At 34.2% G+C, this 24,169-nt stretch overlaps 1 protein-coding gene and 1 long non-coding RNA gene across 9 annotated transcripts in view; one reads left to right on the top strand and one right to left on the bottom strand.

Annotated features, from left to right (window-relative positions):
* CTNND2 (catenin delta 2) overlaps positions 1-22,377 on the top strand; it is a 1,100,293-nt gene extending 1,077,916 nt beyond the window's left edge. For all 8 annotated transcript variants that reach the window (XM_031952313.1, XM_031952441.1, XM_031952561.1 and 5 more), the window contains 3 exons: positions 5,485-5,616; positions 14,946-15,019; positions 21,187-22,377. In XM_031952313.1, coding sequence (XP_031808173.1) covers positions 5,485-5,616; positions 14,946-15,019; positions 21,187-21,447 — 467 coding nt within the window. In that variant the 3' untranslated portion in view covers positions 21,448-22,377. The remainder of the gene's footprint in view (positions 1-5,484; positions 5,617-14,945; positions 15,020-21,186) is intronic.
* The window catches only part of LOC116421595, a 106,950-nt gene that overhangs the window by 11,790 nt on the left and 70,991 nt on the right, over positions 1-24,169 (bottom strand). Inside the window, exon 4 of the long non-coding RNA XR_004232045.1 lies at positions 10,678-10,764. This is a non-coding gene — a long non-coding RNA (uncharacterized LOC116421595). The remainder of the gene's footprint in view (positions 1-10,677; positions 10,765-24,169) is intronic.

Here is a 24,169-nt window from a genome sequence, read left to right as displayed (position 1 = left end):
CAGTTCTCATGTAATTTCAGTTATTTATACTGAAGTGACTATGATCATTCCTCTATTCTTCCCATAATATACTACAACTTAAGGAAGAATAATAACTTTAGATTAGTTGATTGTTGCACTATTTTTTTTCGTCTACTTTTTAACTACAGTTAGTATAGCAGTAATTCACAGGGATGTTGCAAAGCTGAAGTGAAAGAACAGATTAAAAAGTACTTTATGGGAAATGAAATTTTACATAAGTGCTAGGTATGATTAACATTATAATCATCCATGTAGCTTCTTTTTTGTGGGCTTCCCAAGAATGCTAGATAATAGACACTTAATAAAAATCTGTTGACTTGCTTTCGCTTTTAGAGAGTATAGTACATAGTTTACTCAAGAATTGGGTCATTACTGTCATTCAATTTGAAAGTTCAAGGAATAATTACATGTATAGAACGGTTTAATAAACATTGACACCTTGAAATATTAAATTCTAATAATTTGGAGGTGAGGGCAAAAAGGATCTTTAAATATAGCCCTTTAATTAGTGATGATGTCTACAAAAATTTACCCATTTGATTAAAATCTTAAGAGGAGACAAAGAAAAAAAGAAGAAAGAGGAAAGTAGAAGTTAGAAGCAGCTACAGTAGCCTACCAAAGCTTGGTATCAATGTCAGGGAATAAAAGACATTCTCATAAGAGAGGAAAATCAAAATCAAACAAAAATCAAATGCAAAACAGTTCTACTGATTTGTATATTTATCCTGTAAACAAGATCCATTGATGATTTTTAGCAAGGAGGCGGCAAGATCAAAAAATTGTTAAACTTGATACAGTTAATTAAATAATCAATAACCAGGCATTTATTAAATATTGACTATGTAGCAGAAACTGAACTAGGCCTTAGGGAATATACATATAAAGGTGAGACAATCCATGACTTCATAGTACATGTAATTTACTCAGTGATACATCATGTTCTCAGATAAATCTAAAATTTATATAAGATTTGAAAAATGAGTTCTATAGGAAGGGAGAACTAACAACTGGAGGGGGACATTGCAAGCAAAGCCAAATGTAGAAGTGGAATGTTATGTTTGGGAAAAAATAAATAGGTCAGTTTGGCTAATTTGTATAGACCATTATATGTATTCATCCTAGAAATATAGGGTGGATCAAGGCTATTAAATAATAATTTGTATTTTGGCCTCAAGATAGTATGGAGGCAATGAAGTTTCTTGAACAGGTGATTGCATGGTCAGATCAGTGCTTAGGGCCTATTATTTTGGCATTTGTGTGAAAAAATAAACTGGAGTGGGGTGGAGAGGGGCTCTGGAGGCAGAGGACTACCTAGTACATATGGGGAAAAAAATTCAGGCAAGAAGTGATGAGGGCCTAAACTAACATGGTTATGATATGGGAATGCACAAGGTAATTGAGGGCCATCATTTAGAGGAATATAAATCAATATGCTATCATTCTCTATAGTACACTGCTATCACTTTGTATCTTATTGGACAAATTATATCTCCTCCCACACATCTTTACAGCAGAAGCCCTGTTGATTCTAGCTATTCAATAATTATTATTCTAGAAGCACAACACCATTCTAACTTTCACTTGTTTTTTCCTTTACTTAGAAATTCATTTCACTCTTCCTTTTATCCACTTTTCATGGAATTTCTAGATTAGTAAAATTTAACAATTTGGAAGGAACTTATATAGTTAAGGTTTCTAAAATTCAGAAAATTTAAGTGACTCACCCAAGATCATATAGTGGCAGAATTTTAAAGAATGTGTGAGGTTTTGCTGAAGCATAAATGAGTTTCAGAGAAAAATACTATTTGGGACTACACTGAGATGGAGAATCTTTTTTTTTTTTTTTTTTTTTTAATTTAATAGCCTTTTATTTACAGGATATATGCATGGGTAACTTTACAGCATTAACAATTGCCAAACCTCTTGTTCCAATTTTTCACCTCTTACCCCCCCACCCCCTCCCCTAGATGGCAGGATGACCAGTAGATGTTAAATATATTAAAATATAAATTATATACACAATAAGTATACATGACCAAAACGTTATTTTGCTGTACAAAAAGAATCAGACTCTGAAATATTGTACAATTAGCTTGTGAAGGAAATAAAAAATGCAGGTGTGCATAAATATAGGGATTGGGAATTCAATGTAATGGTTTTTAGTCATGAGATGGAGAATCTTAATCAGCAAGCATTTATTAAGCATTTACAATGTGTCAGACACAATTATAAGGCACTGGGGATTAAATAAATAAATAGTCCCTGACCTCAAGAAACTTACATTCTATTGGGGGAAACAACATATATAAATATATATAAATTAAAGAGAAGTATTTTTGTGTGTTCAGGAAAAGCACTGCCAGCTGGGTGAATCTGGAAAGGCCTCATGTAAAGCTCTGGGGCTGACAGATATTTAGAATATTTAGAGATATTCTAAAAGCCAAAGATTAACAAGGAGATCATTCAAAGCATGAGGAAAAGACTGTAAAGGGACAGAGATGGGAAATAGAATATTGTATGTGAGGAATAACAAGAGGGCCAAATTGGCTAAAACATAGTATTTGAAGGGGAGAAAAATAAATAAATTAATGTAAAAAGGGGAGTCGAATAAATCTGGAAAGACATTGCTAAACTTCATTTTGTATAAAAACAGTTCTCTACAATCATCTATTCTCTAAGAGATATTATATGAAAGCAAAATTTATTTTATCCCATCTCCAATAGTGTTCACTCTGAGTACATTGCCTAAACATAAGGAGCAAGAAACATTCCAAAGATTCCAGGAATCTCTTGAGAATCTTTCTCTTAAGATCTTCCAAGACCTTGAACAAGGTTCAAAGTGTTTTAAATCTTGTAAATCTATATCATTGAGAAGCAAAATAGTATTGTGACTTGTGTTTTAATTACTTTTTGTGAGCTTATTAAAGTCACCATTTTAGATTTGCTGCCTGTTAACATAAAGATGTACTTACTTGCTCACACCAAAGAATGATAAAATCTCTTTTTTCTCAGAATGGAAGAAGGCCTCAGCAGGCATCCAGTTAACTATGTACAAGAATTGTTTCTATAACATTGCTGATCAAAAAAAAAAAAAAAAAAAAAGGCAACGGGAGGGTGTTCAACCTCTCCTAAATGACATTAAGTGAGGAAGAAGCCCACCCCTCCCAAGACAGTCATTCCATTTTGGGATTGCTCTTATTATATACATTAATCATAAATCTCTCTCTCTCCAGTTTCCACCCATTGCTCTTCATTCTCTTCTCCAAAGTTGTGACCTATAATTACTCTTCCACTGAGTAACTCTCCAAATAATTTTAAAAGAGTTACCATATCTCACACTGTCTTTCCTTCTCCAGGCTGAAAATCTCAAATTCATCCAATTAATTCTTCTATAACCCAATATCCAAGCCTTTCATCATTCTTTGATGCTTTCCAATTTATCAGTGTTCTTCCAAAAAGTGGCCAGGGCTCATCAAAATATTCCTGGTGTGCTAGTTTGATCAGAACAAAGTAAAATAGACCCATTGTCTTTCTAACTGGGGACATTGCAATCTAAAGCTTTGGGGACTGACATATTACACTGTTGTCTAAAATCCCAAATGAACTTTTTGAGAATTATTCTGTTAAGTATTTCTTATCCTTTTCTAATTAATGAAGTTAACAATTTTAAGCCTGAATATAACTTAAGACCTTTGTTTTTTGAATCTCTCATCCAATACGAGAGCTGCCCCTCCTAGCTTTGCATAAGATTCACATTAAATAAACATGCTATCCCTATCTATTCTTCTTGTTGAGCTGTTTTAGTCATGTTTGACTCTTCATGACCCTATTTAGGGTTTTCTTGGTAAACATATTGGAGTGATTTGCCATTCCCTTCTCCAGTTCATTTTACATCTAAGGAAACTAAAGCAAATAAGGTTAAGTGACTTGCCCAGAATCACACAGCTAGGAAGTGTCTGGGGTCAGATTTCAACTAAGATCTTCTTGACTATAGGCCCACTGTTCTATTCACTGTGCTATGTAGCTGCCATGTCCTTTCTAAGTTGTGAGAAAAATGGTAAATGACAAAGATGAGTTATACTAGAGATCTTCCATTTTACTAAAATTTAGCTATTAATGATTACCACTTGAGTTCAGCTGCTCACAACCAATTTCAAATGTTAACATTTTCTGTTAACATTTTGTCCAAAAAAGTAGTTTGAGACTTTGTCAAATGCTTTACTAAATCTAGTTAAACTCCCATGATGAGGTTTTTCTGGCATGATTAGTTCATATTAAAAGTATATTGACTTCTCATTTTTGCTGCTTCTGATTGTATTCATCATTCCTTTATTGACATATTCAGGAATTTAGGTCAAGCTCACTGATTTGTAGTTTTCAGATTTGACTTTTTTTTTTTTTTTTTTTTTGGGTAACTGAGTTGGGCTCTGGAAGCCATACAAAGTTTCAATAGCTGAACATGAGATTTAGTACCTCTTAAGGAATAGGTATAATGTGGACAGGGGTAGACAGGAAAGGAAGGAAAAACACAGATATAAAAAGACAAAAAGAATTTGTAAAAGAAACACATCTAAAAGTCTTGCCTCCATGTATATAAGTCTCTTTCTCTAGGTTGTCAAGAACATAGAATAAGAAATTTTTCTTCCCTCAAAATATAGCTTTCTAAAGAATCTGACTCTCCACTGGCTAATCTTTTAAATTCATCACTTATAAAACATCAATGACTGCTGACTACTAATAGACAGTTACTTCCTTCATTTCCCCTACCACAAGCACCTAGGAAATAAAGTCTCAGTAAACCAGGTCCACATGGGGAAATCCTACCCCACAAGGAGTGACTCTGATTTTGAAATTTTTGGGCAGACTAATGAAAATCTCTGTGCATAAGTGACATTTTATCCTTTTAAATGATAACACAAAGAAAACTAATTCTGCTAGCTTGGTGTAGAGCTGGCCCTAAGTGCCTCCATTTTTAAGCAGAGCTATTTTTTATTTTCCTATAGTAGTTCAGAGAATTTTCATGCTAATAGTAGTGTCCTCCAAACCCATCTTTCCACAGAGTAAAAATAAAGTTGTCCTATTCATAGAGTATCCAGAAAAAAGCCCAGGTCTAGTTTTATCACTAGGTAGAACTATCTAGTGATATAGATATAGACATAAAAATATAAAATAATAGATATAGATAGAAAGTGATATAGAACTATCATTTTCTCTCTATTTCTGACTGTTGGATGATGTGCAATTGATTATCTGTGTCTGTATTTGAGGAGAAATTAAAAATCTAAGTTTTAGTGATAATACATATTTTAAACTATATATACATATATATAATATACATATATAAAATTTGAAGTGCAAATTCTGATGTTACTAATATTAAAAGATTTATATTAAACCTAAGAAAATATATGAATCAAATGATGAAAACAAAAAAATTGTTTTTCTTTTTTTTTTCCCTATTAGCAAGTGCCCCAGCCTCACCTCGAGAAATGATCAGCCTCAAAGAGAGGAAAACAGATTATGAGTCCACTGGAACAAATGCCACTTACCATGGAACTAAAGGAGAACACACTTCCAGGAAAGATACCATGACAGGTGAGATAAAAATACAGAGTTGCCTGGACAAGTCCACTTTATTAGTAAAATGATAAGGAAGGTCAGGACTCCATTCTGTAAAGAGGTTTGACTACTAATCTATGGTTAGCAAGCTTTGGGGCTTTTATTTTTTAAAAAGGCCATTTTCTGGAATTGGAAAGGTAAGATTGTGCTATGGTAAAAATTGAACATTGTATTCTTGGTAGTCATAAGGAAGTCTGAAACTTGAATGGAATAATTCAAAGAAAAAATGCTTCCCTAGGTCTATTTTATTCTCTGGCTTTATCTTCTTGTCCTTTAATTTCTTCCTCAATACATTCTCATTACAGAGAGGAATCACACAGAAGGTTAATTTCCACAGTCCTAAGAAATAAATCACAATCCTAGAGAGCAAAGAGACTATAGGGGTCACTTGGTTAGATGAATGTCACCAAAAAATGCTGTTCAACTATCAAACACTATATAAGTATCAGCTATCGTCGTTTTTTTTACTTAATGTAACTTCTCACTTGATCCACAAATTCTCTCTGAAGCATTCTTAATCATAACAGGGAAGTCAGTCATACACCCTGAGGTAGAAAACTGGGACATATCTCAATGAAGAAAAGAATGCACATGGTACTTAAGGAGAGCAGAAGATGTGGGCTCAAAGGACAATGGTTTTAGGACCCAGTTCTTCTGCTCCTCTCTACTTATATGACTTTGGACAAATTACTCTGAGCCTCTGTTTCCTCATCTGTAAAAGGAAAAAGATTATAGTAGAAGTGTCTAATGTCCCTTCTCTTCTTTTATTGATTGGGGGTGGGAAATAATCCTAATAACAGAAAAAATTTTATTATGTTAAACTAAACTCTGCTTTCCTCTAACTTCATCAATTTCAGATTTGCAAGGAATATCAGAAATCATCTCACACAACCTAGATCTGAAAAAAGAATCCCTTCTGAATCATAAATTATCAAGTAGTGGTCTTTTTTTTTTTTTTTTTTTTTTTTTTTTGAAAACCCACAGGATCTCTTCAGAAAAACCATTCCATTGTGGATAACTTTGATTATCTGAAACTCATTGTTTTTCCTTATATCACAATCCTAAATTGTTCTCTCTGCAAATTAAATCTGGTATTCCTAATTATGCCACTGGGACTAAGCAGAACAAGTCTAATCCCTTTTCCATAAGATAACCTTTATATGCTTTAAAATAACTATCCTGTCTCCCAACATGATCCATAAAGCAATGTGCATTAAAAATAAATAAATAAATTTATTTTTTAAAAAGATAGCTATCCTTGTCCCCCATGAATCTTTTCTTTTCCAGTTTCAATTGTCAAAGACAACAGGATCTATTCACACTTTTGCCCTGGTATCATACAGAATAAATCTCATAGCACCATTATCATCATTTTTATAACTAACATTTAGCCCTTCCAATATTTAAAGACATCATATTTCCCCTGAAGCCTTTCATTTTCCAAGTAAAGCCTAGTAAGGCCCTTCAATCTTTCCTCAAGTGACCAAGCATACAAACTCTTTCAATCTCCTGATTGCCTATCTATAATATCTGTCTGCCAGATAGATATTGATTTGTGGCAGCTAAGTGTACAATGCATAGAAGTCTGGCTTAGAGTCAGGAAGACTCATGAGTCTTCTCAAGTTCAAATCTGACCTCAAATACCTACTAGCTGTGTGGCCCTGGGCACATAAATTAACCCCAATTTACCTTAATTTTCTCATCTAGAAAAAGAAATGGCAAACTACTCCAGTATTTTTGCCAAGAAAATCCCAAATGGGGTCACAAAGAGACTGAAATAAACAAACAATAAATATTGGTGTATAGATTGTATACTTGAGTTTGTGACCATCTCAAAAAGTAGGACTCAGAAAAAAAAATTCTCTAGATATGATCACAGAGTACTTGAAAATTTTAATGGATCTATGATTTTATCTATGTGGATAATTGTTCTAACAATGCAGATCACAAACTACCCATTCTTCCCCGTGTAATTTTTGTTCATATTTTCTCATAAATTTTCCATAGGGAGCACACTCAATATTCTGGAACTGGTCCCTGCTTATCTCTTAATATCATATAGGTACCACTGTAATGCCTCAATTGTTCAGTTGTTATCGCTAAGTCCCACTACATTACCAGACCTTTATTACCTCCTGTTCTAATCCCATATCTCTTAGCTAATCTTCTGTGCTATTTCTTGGTTGCAAATCATTGTTGATAATGTTCTAGCCTATTACTTACACAAATCATACATGTTTCCACTGCCCTGTGGATACCATCTCAAATACAGCAAATATTTTCTGCCTTCCTTCTGTACATGATACCACTGTGAATAAAGCCTGAGATCATATGGTCTTTTTGGCAGCCAAACCACTCTTGATTCACATTGAGAATGCAGTCTGCTAAAACTGCAACTTCTTTTTCATATAAACTAGAATGAAAGCAGGATTTCCCTTCTTCTTTTAAGTTTGATTTAGCCAAAAACACATTTTACCCTGAGTTCAACTAGATTACTAGAAATACCAAGTAACCCAGCTACTTGGAGGCAAACCTAAGGAGTAAAGTCCATAGTTTCTAACTTCCAGTTTAGAGTTCTTTCTCTAATCATATAGGAATCTAAATAAATATAACTGGCTCACAATTCTCTTAACTCATCCAAATAGAGCTCTTAAAAAACTTTTACTTTATATATGTAAGTGTGTGTGTGTGTATATATATGTATGTATATGTATGTATCTGGTTTTATATAAACTATATATGTGTGTATATATATATATATATATATATATATATATATATATATATGGATATATAGACATATGAATCCTTTTACAGGATTACAAGCCTGGCATATCAAAATAATATTGTAAACTTTCTCTCGTATATGTAAGAGAGAGCATATAAATACATATATATAGGTAGATGTACATACATATTTTTTATTTATATACTTTTGGAGCCATAAAAATTTGATAGTATTTATTTTATCACCTTGGGATACAAACAAGACATATATATTATGGATATATATATATAAAGAGATTTTATACATATATTATAAAATTATATAAATCTCAAAATATACAACTATATCTAAACATATCTAAATATAAAATTATATAAACATGTCATTTTCACATATATGATTTTTTCTATATATATACAATATCATCTTGCTATGTCAGCAAATAACTCAGTAAAAGTCAGACATGTCTGCCATAACCTAATCTTAATCATCTTTTTTGATTCTAATGAACAATGCATTTTAGAATTTTTCCAGGAATTATTCAAGCTTACTGGGGTGCAGTTTCTGGGACAGGTAAGTGGCACAGTGGATAGAAGGTTGAACTTGGACTCAGTAAGATCTAAGTTTCAGTGTTACCCCAGATACTTACTAGATAACTTGGTGATGCTAGGAAAGTCACTTAACCTCCTCCAGTCCAAGTTCCCTCAACTATAACTCTCTCATAGTGATGCTATAAGAATCAAAAGAGATAATATATAAAACACTTGATGTACTTTAAATTGCTACATAAATGCTATCTATTTTGAAGAGAGAGATAATTATGCGCCAATCTTCAGTCTCCTAGAAACTCTTCTCTGTAGTTGTTCAGAGTTTACAAATGGCTTTCTCAATGATTTTTTTTTTTTACAGATCCCTGAGATATAATTCATCTCAGCCTAAAGATCTGAACTATTTTAAAATAATTAAATGCATATGCTTTTTTTCTGGAAAAAAAGAGAGGCCAAACACTTGCTTAATATACTGAAGCATCACAACTATATATCACAAATATTTCCTTCAAGAAGAGAGCCATTCTACTGTCAAGCACAAAATATCACAAAAATTAAATTGACTATTTTAGTAGTCATGGGATGACTGGTTATTGATAGGGTTATGGATATTGATTTTCTAATCAGCCTTCTGAATAGCCTGACCACTGACTTATTAAAGCAAAGATCAAAATCAATATTAAATTACAATAAAGAGTGAAAATGAGAAAATCAAGTATCCTACTAAGGCAGCTCTAACTGATGTATTTAAATAAGCTGTTGATATAAAAAAAATGGAAATAGACATGAAAACACCATTTAAAAAGAGAGAATCATCATTTCTTAAGAAGTTGAAATGATTAAGCTAAGCAGGACAATGCTGGGCTTGAACTCAGGAAGTCTCATCTTCCTGAATTCAAATCTAACCCCAGACATTTACTAGTTGTGTGATCTTGGGCAAGTTACTTATTCCTGTTTGCCTCAGTTTCCTTTTCTGTCAAATGAGCTGAAGAAATGGTAAACTACCCCAGTATCTTTGCCAAGAAAGCCAGTAGGGTGACAAAGTCAGGTATAACTGAAATAACTAAACAATAACATCATCAACTTTTATAATAAGAAGAACAAAACAACCTAGATTCCACATCAAGCAACACACTCAACTTTTTTCCCAGAGAGATATTAGTGGCCAAGAGCATATAAATGAGTTTGTGTAATCTTATGGAAACCCATTCAATTTAACAAATAATTTTTAAGTAACTACTGGAGATACAAGGACACAAAAAAATTATTTTGCCTGCCCTCAATGATACAATATATCCATATAAGCAAATAGAAGAACTATGTGAAGAAATTTGGGGAAAGATCACTAACAACTGGGGAAATTAAGAAATGTGATGGTGAAGATAGTTTTCACAAGTGTTACTAGCTCAATTTTATGGATGAGAATCTTGAGAATCAAAAAGGTTAAAGATCATGGCCAGTGTCACATAACTGATAAGTGGCAGAGGTAGGATTTGAATTCAACTCAGTCTTCTTAACCCCAAGTCTAGCATGTTAGTCATTAGCCCACCTTTACATATCCCTCAGGAGGAAGCCTTCAGTGCCATTGCTTATCTCTTCCTCCTCTGATCAACAATTTTGCTATCTTCCTTTGCTGAGATGAATAGCTTTTTTTGTTCCAGGGACAAAAAACTACTGATTCCTTTCAGAAGGACCAGTTCTACCTCAGTTTTATTATATAGCTTCACTTATTTAAAGCTTTTTTTCTTTCCTTTTACTCACCAACCATTTGACCCTGAACATGAACTTTCACTCCCCCATTTTTCTCAGAATCTTTTTCTTCCATCTTGTCAAAATCTCTTCATCATCCTGGACAAATAGGAATAAAAGGAGATATTCTTTAAATCCTTTCACCTTCTAAAGAAAAGAAACATAGTTGGTGAATGTCTCTGACAGAAAAACTCTGAGATTCTGTGATCCTGAGAAATGAATTTTTTTTAAGAAAAGGAACAATTTATTTAGTTTCTGTCCTTAGGTCTCAAGTCCTTAGTGTTCCACTCTTAGAAATACTCCTGGGAACTTCAAGGACTCACTGACACGTAAGATTATTTGCTAAGTTAGTAAAAGCAAATTCTTTTCTTGGATCAAAGATGTAAAATGCCAACTACACAATAGAATGGGAGCTTCTTGGGGGCAGAAATGGTTTTGTGTTTGTTTTTGTATTCCACGTACCCAGAAGAGTGTCTAAAACATAGAAAGAGCCAAAAATATTTGCAAATTGATGAGGTCACTTGAGGCAAAAGTATCATTAAAATGCTAAATCTAAGACATTTCTGTGGCATGAATTGTTATGTTGGGTTCATAAGATTATATATGGGAAGGGAGAAAACTTCAGAGGTTGCTGAATGTAGCATTCTCATTTAACAGATAAGGAAACTGAGGTACAGAATGATTAAATAAATGATCTACAAAGTCACACAACTAGTTAGTAACTGAGGCAGGATTTAAATACAAATCTTCCTCATACCAAGTCCAGCCTTCTATCCACTACATCACCATGACTAAATATAATGTCTCTTACAAAGCAAGAAAAGTAGGTTGGGTGAAACATTTTAATACTTTTTTTTTATTTTTAAAATTGTGGTGCTTGTCATATGGAGTATATATTCAAACTCGTGGATCTAAATGCTTTATCCCAATAGCAGGGATCATTTAAACACAGACCCCAATTTGTACTGATTAGTTTAAAGCTAAGAAAGAAATCATAGTACGATGACATAGTAATTTTTGTAATTATTATTCCCATGTTGTTATAAAATGGTTTATCCAAGACTATAAATTGAATCTTTAATTACAAGAATAAACAATTTTACTGTGAAAGCATTTGTTTTTACAGAATATGTTTAAAAATGTTTACATATTTGTAATTTGAAATAGATTTGATGTGTGCTCTTCCCTATGCTTTTCCCATTTGCTAAACTAAGCTCAACATGGAACTGCTCTTAATATGACTTTGTAGTATTCCATAATAGGCAGAAAACAGGAAAGCCTGTGTACTGTATATAGCATGTATTTGATTGGTTTTATCTAAAGGGATTCTCAAGATTTTGCTCTTATTTACTGAGCAATTGAAATAAAAAATTAATAATTTCTTGAAAGACCATGAAAGCATTGTGATCACTAATAATCGGCCTATTCTCAAATGGAGAAGTATATCAGATTGCTACAAACTGAGGGAGGTGAAAGAGAAGGGAAGAATACAAAGAATTTGTAACTTAGTTTTTTTAATGAATTTTTAAAGTTATTTTTACAGGCAACTGGGGGAAATAAAATATTGTTGTTGTTTTTTTTTTACTCTAGAGGCAGAAAGTGATCAGCAAAGTCCAGTATCATAACTGTGAGGATATATGGGGTTAGATATTAATCTCAGCACCATGCAAAGTTCTGCACTCTGCCAAAGACTGTTTCTATTTGCTAACTAGATTCCTTAAGTTCATTGGATCCAAAAGCAATGTTTATTCCTATTCAAGTAATCCATAAAATGTTTGAAGTTAAATGCATTAAAAATCAACTTTTAAAAAATGTGATCTCCCTTTATCACATTCTTTCTTTCTAAAGAGTCATAGGAAATTTCACCTTTGGATCAAGAACACATGAATTTTTAATCTTCGGAAATCATGTGAAAATTTAACTAAATATAATCTCATCCACCTTTCAGTCTTTAGTTTCTAAACCAATGTAGGCTTCTGTGAGGGGGAAAGAATAAATTAGTTTTCCTTCCAGGACTCCCTATTAAACTAATTCTCAAACTTTCTTTTCTTCTTGGTGTTCTTCTGTCACTACATAACTCTCAGTAAGCAAAAGTCAGCTGTTCATTAAAGCATAACGGACTTTTACAGCTATTTCTTGCTGTCACAATTCCCTGGAAACATTACGTGTTCAGAAGCACTCTTCATAACAGGACTGTGTGATACTAGGAGCTACACTGCCTGACTTTAAATTCACCCAAGGGATTAAGCTCTCTGATTTGAGCTTCTCAGATTCTTTTCAGCAAACACTGTATTCCTATTTATAAATGTATCATTTGTAGATTTTAAAGCTCTTTCGATCTTAAATAGGTTGATTATGCTTGAAACAGAGAATTGTGTGTTTTGTTTTTTAAAGAGAAAAAAGGAGAAAGAAAGCAAGAAAGGGAGTTCTTCTATTAGCCTTCATCTGAGCTGATGCCTACAAGGACACATAGTTGCTGTAGAAATCAGCTTTTTGTATTTGCAACTGTCATAAGTTCAATTTCAGCTACACTGTCAACTTGAAATAGGTGGAGCAGGTCAAAATCGTGGGAGGAATTCAGCCTCCACTAGAAACATCTTTGGCTCAGAGGGATCACTGTCACATGACAGGGAGGGAAACCAAGCATATAGAAGGACAGAATCCCTTCTGAAAAATACATGCTATTCGGAGGAACAAAGAAAAAGCCCATCCTTTCCCCAGCAGGCTCACTTTTCACCAGTGCATCACAGTTCCTGTCTGTTTTCTTCAAGGTTTTCAAAACATTACAAGCTAAGGTGAGAGTGATGGGATTTTTTGGAGCAAGAGTTAAACTCAACAGTTAAACCTTAATGTGCAGTACTAATCCTTCACTTGGTACATCCTATATAATGTCATAGTCATAACGTGCTGTAAGGAATAGAGAAGTGGACTGAAAGCCAGGAAAACATTGACTCAAGTCCCATCTTGAGCACATCCTGGCTCTGTGACCATAGGAAAGTCACTTACTTAATCTTTCTGTGCAATTCTCTAAGACTATAATTTGCAGAGGAGGTAGCAACCTGCATTAATGCAGAAGTGAGTTTCCTCTCCTGGGGATTTTCCAAGTCAATGAAATCACAGGTCCAATATCTTCCCCATTAAATTGACCCTTCCCACTTCCCAAATTGTTTGCCCCAATGGTAACTTTTCCTGTCCTCTTGGGCCAATTATTAAAAAAAAAAAAAAAAAAGATATTTCAAAGGATTTTATTTTTCCTCCAATTATATGTAAAGACAATTTAAACAATCTTTTTTAAAATTCTAAGTTTCTAATTTTTTCCTTCCTTCCCCCACCTACTTCCTCTTTGAGACGATAAGCAATCAAATATATATGTTATAGATGTGTAAGCATACAAAACATTTTTTCACATTAGTCATGTTGTAAAAGAAGATTCACAGAACAATAAAGAAAACAAAAAATAGTAAGCTTCGATCTGAATTCAGATTCCATCAGCTCTTTCTGTGGAAATGGATTATATTTTTCATCATGAGTTCTTTAGAGTAGTCTTGAAGTCATTTCTTTTATACACAATAATAAATTAGAGCCGAGGTGATCTTGTCCTGAAAGTGGTGCAGCTAAATTTCTCTGTTCAGTATCAAGAAAGCTCTTGGCAATTGGAAAAACAGGTCTCCCTTTAAATCAGGGCTATATATGTCCAGGAATGAAACAAAGGAAATGGAAAAAGGGAGGAATTTCCACCATATCTAGAAGGATTCTATATTCGGACCTTCCTAGTTACAAAGAAGAAAACTGGCAATGCACACATACTGATAATCAATTGCCTTATTAAGAAGTGAGCTATCTAAAAGGTGAATAAAATCATCTGCATTTCCAAATTACAAATTGATTCTTCAACATATAACTTAAGATACTAACATAAACTTCTATTTCAGTGAATGACATTTTTTGTCAGTCTGTTTTTAGTGAGAAAAAAAGGCAACAAAACTTGCAAATTCACCATCTGTGTTTTGTATTCCCTTGACCCCATCTATGACATGACCATAATCATAAGAAGTTGATGTGCTTCGAAATCTTCATAGGATTATTATTTTTTTTTTTTTTACTTTTCCACCATATTTCTGCAATGTGGATAAAAGCTGAGCCAAATCATTACCTTCTCTGCAGCCGTAATAAAAAGAGCTTCATTGGATTAGGTGATGGCCTCACAACCAATTTATTACTGTTGTCCTAGGCCTCTTGGCTTCCAGGCTAACACTCTGTGCTTTGATTTTTACCTACAGCTCAAAACACTGGAATTTCAACTTTGTACAGAAATTCTTATGGTGCACCTGCTGAAGATATCAAACATAACCAGGTATCGTAATGCCATTTTCAGATTATTCTTCTAGTTAGAATCATATGAAATGTCTAAAATATAAGCACATGAATTACATGATATGTAAAAACCTGAAGGATAGGAGAGAGAATATTTTATGACTGCCCTCAAATATGTCATGGCCTTTGGATAAAAGGGCTTGCCAAATAACAGATCTTAGGGGAAGCTTGACTCCCCCAGTGAGTGGAAATCAGGCAAAGATTGCCTGACCACTCAAGTATACTGCAGAGAGTGTTCTTTCTAAGAACTGTACTCAGTTTTGCTAAGACCCTCCCAGTTCTGTATTTCTATGATGTTGAGATTACAAATTAACTAGTTTAAAATAAACCAGAACTTTATCCGGACTTAGTAGAGAAATTTCACTTCCTATTCATCCAAGTGAAAAAGTTAACCTAAGAGCAAAAAGCTGAAACCCTGCTCTCATGCCTGCAAGCGCTGTCATCTACTTGAACATCAAATAATCACTAAGTGATGATGGTGCAAGTAACTGCGATTAGACACCTTAATGATTTAAGTACATCACAAATGTCACAGAGGCATAAACAAAAGGGCCATAACAAAAGAGGATACAGTTGATATTCTTAAAAAACAGGCTGATATTACTAATTCTATGCCTATAATCTCTCGTTTAGCAAATCATGCTGACAGTGTTCTTAAAAAATGGAATGCACAGAATGTACTCAATCACATAGTCTGCAAAAAAAAAAAAAAGTGACATTATTCCAAGTAAAATCGAATTCAAAACAAGATTTACTTGAAAACTGATAATAATAATGATTCTTGGTGTTTTGGAAGCAATTAGCTATTTTAAATATGTCCCCACCTACAGTGATAATTACTGGATGACTGACATTTTTGTAGTCATCCTCAATAATGTCTTTTTCTGACTGATCCCTTCAATTCCTGCCTTATGTATATCAATGAAGTTGTACTGAAAAGATAAAAATGAAAATTGTTTGATCAATTGTCATGATCATCCAAAAGCAAAAAAAAAAAAAAAAAAAAAAAAAAAAAAGACCAAGGAATTTTGTGATTCTTTTGAAAACAGTATCCTTTTTAGAAGAATATTTTCTGGATGCCCGGCAGGGAAATTCTCTTTGAAAATGAAAGGAAAAAAATTTTCAGATATAAGAAGATAGCCATCTCTTGTGCAAAGACTCCATCTGTATACAGCACTGTTTGATAGGAGGGTCAAGAAAAGTAACATTCTATTCTCCTCAACAGTTAATATTGCCCAAGATTGCTATCAAAAGTCAACTAAACAAGAGGGGATATTTAAAGACAAAAGACCTCAGACACTGTCTAGTCCATCCTTATTTTTCATATAAGGCAACTGAGGCTCAGGGAGATTAAGTGATTTGCCCTTGTTATGCCTACAGTTCACATAATATTTATGTCAGACTCAAATAAAAATTAATCCCTGTGGCCTGCCTTTCGACTCAGTAACACATGAACATTATCTGTGTGGTATTTTTATTTATTTTGCTAAACACATCCCAATTTCATTTTAATCTTATTTGCTCCCTTCAGGAGTTTTGTGGCTAAGAGTTTGGCACTTCTGCCATGCTAATGATATAGGAGGGAACATGTATCTTCTTTACCAACTACATATTCACACTAATGTAAAGATCACCTGCAAATATCCCTGTTTGCCTTATGTGGCACTCCCATCCCTACTTCTCAATAACTGTGACTGGTCACAGTACTGATTTAAAACAATCATTGAATCCAATTTTAGTCTGCAGCATTCAAAAACTGCTCCATATTCCAATATGACTCCAAAATTGCCTTGTCTTCAAAAGCCAAATAAAACTTCCCTTTAAATATAACATGGTTTTGATTTTTCCTTTCCAAGCATTAGGTTCTGAAATTTTGCAGATAAAGAAAGCCATTAGCTTTCTAGCTCTTTGGGACACCTATTAAGGAAACAGTAATGATAACATCTTTGAATGTGCTAAGATTAGCCTTTAGATGGCCAGAACAGAGATAATTTCATCACCAGAAATTGCTTACATTGCATATTGGGCTGTTGCTGGAGCCTCAGCATTGGTGTTAACCCTTACCCCGTATCTCAGATGATCCAATAAATCCACAGGTGTGACACAGAACCACACTTTTGTCTTTGTATCCCCAGCATTTTATACAATGTCTGGCACCCGGTAGATGTCAAATAATGGTACTAGTTGACTGATTCATAACATACAAATGGCATATGTACTATAATATGAGCTATGTTACTTTATTTTGAGGAAAGTACTTATTATAAGAGGAGAGTATTATCATTATTGATTTTTACATAGGTTAAGCCAAAAATAAAAACATAATGGTATGTGTTAGTTCAGGTTTCTAAGATCATAGAACAGAGCTGGAAAAAACTTAAAAGACCACCCAATCCTATCCACTAAATTTTACAGATAAGAAAAATTATTCCAAGAAAAATTAACAGAGGGAGTTTAAGATAAAAAGCAGGGTTTGAACTCAGATTCTCTGACTCTGTAGCCCCTCTACTAGACTGTTTCTCACATTTAAAAACATTTTTAAATACTTGTCAAATGGAATTAATATAGTTTGACACTGCTGCCATGGGAGCTAAACAGTCATTTGTGACGGTATCCTAAGACTTGAAAAATAAGACTTTACAGTGCAAATAGTTCTTTTGCAAAAAGAAATCTGCATTCCATAGCTTCTCTCCGAACACACAGGATTTCAAAAGAATTGGTAAGTATGTCTCTTCACATATTTTTTAGAATATCTATCACTTATTTATCAGGGCTCAAAATAGAGCTCCGGATTTAAAGTCAAAAAGATGCAAGTTCAAATGTGGCCTCTCATAATTATTACTATGTGACTCAGGGCAACTCAGTTGTTTACACTCAGTCAATGAAAGATTTTTATTGTTGTCTTTTGTATCTATTTTAAAATAATTAAAACTATTTATTGAAAAATACTTAATAATTCAACTAATCTTATCTTCTTCCCCAACTCTTCAAAATTAGTAAATTTTTACTCTATTTATGGCCTATGGACCAGGGACTCATTCAATGGGATGTAAAATGGGTTAGAAAAGGAAATGGCAAACCATTCTAGTATTTTTTGCCAAGAAAACCCCAAAGAATACTTAACAACCACTATCACTTATCTGAGACAAATATCTTAGGCTCTTATATCATTCTGGTCATCAACTAATTGGACGCTGATAGAGACACATTGGGGTTAAGTGATAAGCCCAGATTCAAACAGCCATTCAACTATGAGTCAGAATTAGAATACAAGGTCTTCCTGAGGATAAGCCCAGCAATCCTTCCAATCCACCTCAAGAGACTCACTATACCAGATTGTGTATAACCCTAATATAGTAGTTGTGATCACAGCATTTCCCCTAAAGAGAGGCAATGGAACCATGAATAAATCCATGCTAATAACATACTATATTAGAAGTCATTTAAGTAACAGCTATTTAAAAACTTTTTTTTTACCATCCCCCAAATTCCCATCAAAAAAAAAATTATTAACTTTTAAAAGCCCACTTAAATGTATAAAAATTAAGCAGCTATATTAGACTTTGGATAACTCTAAACTTGTAATTTGAACTGAGTCTTTGCCCATATGTACCATTTCCCCCTAATAATGGTTTCTAAGGTGTGACATAGTCATACCCACTTGAAACAGTAGGAATTTATTGTCTTTACATTAAGCAGAAGTAGAGAGATCCACTGGCCTTAAACATGGCTCAGACTTTCAATCTATATAGCTATCATCAGAACCAAGAAAGATCCTTGAACTTTAGGGCTTTTAGCATCCATACATTGGTCAGAATAGAAATGGTCTCTACCAGAGCAAATTGTATCTCCCTACTACATTTCAGTAATGGATCTTCATAAGTAGCTTTGCTCAAGAGGCCTTAATTTTCTCATCTGTCACTGAAAGAAAAGCAACCTTTAAAATCTAGTCTAAGTCTAAATTGGTGATCTTGGGATCACTTAATGTCAAATCTGATTTTGATGAAGAGACTTGCTAAACTTAGCCTTTTGTGTACTTCAGGCAACAAACAGGGAAAAGTCTACTGACCTGAATTTGAAACCTTCCCCTTTTGAATCCAGGATCTCTTATACCAATGAGGCATTGCAGGAGATCCTTAAGGAAGATCAAATAATTATAAGAAAATCCAATGTGATCAACTCTACCTGTAGAGAATGTAGACTTGGTAGGCACCCAAAAGGGAAATTTACAAATCAAAAATGTTTTTATTGGCACCTGAGGTCCCAGAACTTATTGGATATAAGTATAGCATTGGAGGCTCCTTTGACAGTGTACATTGTACAGGTCCAGGTAGAAGCTGACTTGTGGTATTTTCTTTTTTTTTTTTCTGAGGCAATTGGGGTTAAGTGATTTGTCCAGGGTCACACAGCTTTAAGTGTCTGAAGTCAGATTTGAACTCAGGTCCTCCTGACTTCAGGGCTAGTGCTTTATCCACTGCATCACCTACCTGCCTCCTTGTGGTATTTTCTATGAAGAATGGGGACCTCCTAAAAAATAATTTAAGCAGATTGCATCTAGCATTTTCAAGCACATTTACAAATGATCAGGTAATTAGAATACTTTATATCCCACTTGGAGAGTTCATTAGAATTTTACCATTTGAAAGGACTTAAGAGATCACATGATTCAGCTCCTTCATTTTACAGAGGAATAAAATGAGGTACAAAAATGTGACTTTGTTACCTAGGTTCATATCAGTCATAAAGTATAAAGGCTGGAATTGGATCTGGATTTTCTGTCTCTAAATCCTCTTCCTCCTCTCTTTTTCCCTCATATTACTACTTCCCATTTAGTAAAGCAACTTAATCAGTGAAGGATTATTATTGTTGTCTTTTGTGTGTACTTAAAATAATTAAAACAATTTATTGAAAAATACTTAATAATCCAACTAATTTTCTCTTCCTCCCAGCTCCTTATAATTGGTGAAGTTTTATACTTTTTATTTTAAAAATGGTCTAGAGGCCAGGGATTCGTGCAATAGGAAATAGAAGCTAGGTACCTGGGCAGTGATGCGGGAAAACAGCCAGCAGGCAAGGAGATGGATTCATCTAATAGTGCTGAGAAAAAAAAAAAAAAACAAACAAAAAAAAACATCCTAAGGCTCAGATACATATAATCGTCCTTCTATCTTTACCTCTTTCCACCCTCTATCACTAGGCAAAATAAATGAGGTTATGCACACTGGTTTTGTGGTAGTCTTTATGAATTATTTTGCCTTTCAAGGTGACTATCTCTTTATTTTTGCCTTGTTTTACCCATGTAAAAATGTAAATGTGTAAATGTGTCCATAGTGCACATTGCTTAAGGTTCTATTTCTCCCTAGGCATAGCTTTGGGGGGGGAAAAAAGACACTTTTTTTCCCCCACTGAATCAGAATAAAAAATCCTTTTATTATTCCAAAGGGTTGAATACGTTGACTATATTTCCTATTCTTATTGTGCACTTATCTGTGTATTTATTCAAAGGTTTTATGATGATAGTAAAGTCACTTTGATAAATGTGCCGGAATAGACCTCTCTTTCCTAGAATATAGCTGCTCTTCCATGCATATAGGGAACAGAAAAGTATTGATTCAGTCCCTTCACACTGATAGGAAGCTGGATGAGATGAACCATTAGACTTTTTACATCTTTGCTGTGTTTGCAAAATTCTGGGGATCATGCAGCATTGAGTATTTCCCTAAAATGGGCAAGAGACATAAATGAGGATCTTGAATTTTGTAGCCTCTAATCTGCTTCTCTCAGAGAGATAATTATTGTCAACACCTAAGTTCAAATCTGTCTCAGACACTTAACATTTCCTAGCTGTGTGGCCCTGGGCAAGTCACTTGACCCCAATTGCATCAGCAAACAACACACACACACAAAAAGATGATTATTATTAATTAAATTGATAATTAATTGATAAGCAATTAATAAGTAAATTGATAATTAAAGCAAGAAGCTATTGGCAAAATTGAGAGAGGCTTGAAGGAGGAAGGAGGCTGTATTGTTGAATCCATAGAGACAGCCTTGTTCTCTTTTTCACTAGTGAAGTGGAACATTCACTAAAAGGTTGAGTGTCAGAGAAAACAGATTAACAGGACTGGGTTGGTCTTTCCTCTGTAGGTTTCAGCACAGCCAGTCCCACAGGAGCCCAGTAGAAAAGATTATGAAACCTACCAGCCGTTTCAGAATTCCACTAGAAACTATGACGAGTCCTTCTTTGAGGATCAAGTCCATCACCGTCCACCTGCCAGCGAATACAACATGCACCTGGGACTGAAGTCCACTGGCAACTACGTCGACTTCTACTCTGCGGCACGTCCCTACAGTGAACTGAACTATGAAACAAGCCACTACCCAGCCTCCCCAGATTCCTGGGTTTGAGACTCGGCAAGAAGGAACAGCTCCAGGAACTGTGCATGTGCATGCATACACCACAAGACATTTTTTTTTTCCTGCAAATTTAGTTTGTAAAAGCCTGTTCCATAGGAAGGCCCTGATAACCAGTATGGAAACCTTGATTAAGAGATATTTTAGAAGGCTTAATGAGTTGAAAGTTAACTTGGAAGTCAATAGAATGAAAAAAAAAATAATCCTAAATATTATAGTGTGGGACAACTTTTACTGTTGGCCCTATAGAGTTTAAAAAAAAAAAAAGTGCTGTTTTTTGAATGTGATAGAAGGAAGGAGGGAGGAAACAGCAGTGGATGATGGAACAAGAAGGTTATGTTAAGCACAAGAAACAGAATAGTTTACATACTTTATGGGGGACAGCTTCTCACACTTTGTTTACTATCTTCATTCATTGTGAATCTAGGCTTCAAGTTGCATTTGGGGTTCCTCTGTACAGCAAGATGTTTCTTGCTTTTTGTTAATGCATTGTTGTAAAGTATTTGATGTACATTACAGATAAAAAAACAAAACAAAACCAAGTGCATTGTGTATATTACACCAATGCCGCAGTGTTTCTTCATCTATGGTTCTAAATATTACTTAAATTTCAAAATTTTGAAGGATGTATGAATTTCCAGTTTTTTCTTTTCCCCAGTATGTTTTAACAAAGACAAAAAAAGGAATATTTAGCAGTATTGTTCGTTCTGATATGTGAATTTGTTTGTGGCAACTAACCAAGGCGTTCAGCAATTTCTGACAATTAACATACATCATTCCACACTCCTTGTCAACGAAGTGCTTTTTCACTGCCTAAAATTTTAGATGTAGATATTTGAAATAGATTTTTTTCATTTATACCAGTTTTCTTTATGATGATACAGTGTTAAAAGAAAATAAATTACAATTGATCTGTCATCCATATTTGCTAAGAATGTCTATTTCCAAGAATCTGTCATGCAAAATGCACATTCTTGCTTGTGTGTGTGTGTGCGTGTGTGTGCCCACGTATGTATAATAATCTGTGTGTGATTTTTTGATAGAAGTAATTTTATTTGCTGTTCTCCTTGTATAAGCTTTGTTATTTTCTTTTCCCTAGGATAAATTGACTTCAGTTTGTTCTTTATGTACTGTATCCACTGTACTGACCATTTGGTAATATGGGATCTTTATCCTGATGACATGGAATTATAGGAGCTTTACCCATCCCCGTTCTTGGGCACCAATCCTTTAATACCCTCAATTCTTTCCACATTTTACTCCTCAGACCCTACTCGCCCCCATAGAGCCAAATCTGTAATTCTACTTTCTGGCCAGCTGCTTACATCTCCAGGGGAACTGGAAATTCTTCCATTTACACTCTTGAAGGGGCTTAATCCATCAACTCCTACTGTCCTCTGCCACCAGAATCTATTCTTTAATTTCACATGAAGCTAATATCTACATAGGGATTAACAGCAATGAGAAACGATTATTTTTCAAAAGTGTACCAAATTTTTCCTAACATTCCTTTAAATATTGATACCCCTCTCTACATAGTTTAATTCAGCCAAAAGTCAGCAAACAATAGTTCCTTTTTTTCCAAATTTTAATGCACTCAGAAGATATTTTACTCATCTACCCAGACTTTGGAAATAAAAAAGCTAATTTCTAAGAGAACAGCATAGACATAGCTTAAAGATACTTATATGTTCTTCTGTCTTCTCTCAATTAGCTCAAATGTGAATTAGTACCTTAAAAAAATCACTTTTAAACTTTAACTGTACTGCAAAATTTGTGGTAGGAAACCTGCATTTCTGGGATCCTTCACTGTAATATTTCCATTCCATCCCCTTATTGTGGCTTCACCAGGCACTTCTCCCCTACCTCCCAACTTAGAGATATAGCTATATATATCCTAGGGGTCAGAACAACTTTTACACTTCACCAGTGTCATAGGACCAAAATAATACAGGTCATAGAGGCAGATATTGTGGTATAAACATGAGTTATCAGTTACCTAGTATTCTAGATTAATATTTCCAAAAACTAGACAGTGAAAACATTAACACGTCTCAGTAGTGAAGGGGAAATTAAATGCATGCAGTAAAAAAGATGGTAGGGACAGCTATATATGTAGGGAAGCAAAAAGCACTACTCCTAACAAGATCTTTATATTTTCTTTATGATACCAATTGTAAATATATAGTTTGCATTCACAACACTTTGGGACCAGGCACTTTTCTTCTTACAGTGACCCTCAAGGAGCATGGGCTACAGTTAGCCACTGCTGTTGTGTCTCCCCTGGAGTAGCACCAGACCTAGTGAATGCACAAAAAGCATTTATGGTTACTAGAGCCAACCCTTTTGCTCAAAGGTACATCTTAGGGGAAAAAAACTGATTATTATTTTCTTCTTTTTTATTAAAATTTAAAAGAAAATAAGGTTGGGTTTTACTTGAACTGTTAAAATGGCCTCAGGGCCCATATAGGTTCCCTTAACAGTGAAGCCAGGTCAGCTGGTGACCTGTTCATTACCTGAGATATATTGGATTAAATGCACCAAGTGACATGAAACCTTTGGTTTTGTTTTTTGTTTTCATTCTTCTGAAGTGACTGACTGTTATCTCTGAGAATAGCACCTCTCCCTTGAGTCGTGAGGAGCCTTTTAGATCTTGTGTTTTCCAAAAAAAGTCATACAAACAGAAATAAGGAAAAGCAAATATCATGTCTTGTTC

Source organism: Sarcophilus harrisii, chromosome 1 (genome assembly GCF_902635505.1).
Source record: "Sarcophilus harrisii chromosome 1, mSarHar1.11, whole genome shotgun sequence".
In the NCBI taxonomy this organism is placed as follows: domain Eukaryota; kingdom Metazoa; phylum Chordata; class Mammalia; order Dasyuromorphia; family Dasyuridae; genus Sarcophilus; species Sarcophilus harrisii.
This window is presented reverse-complemented; position numbering and strand designations above follow the sequence as displayed.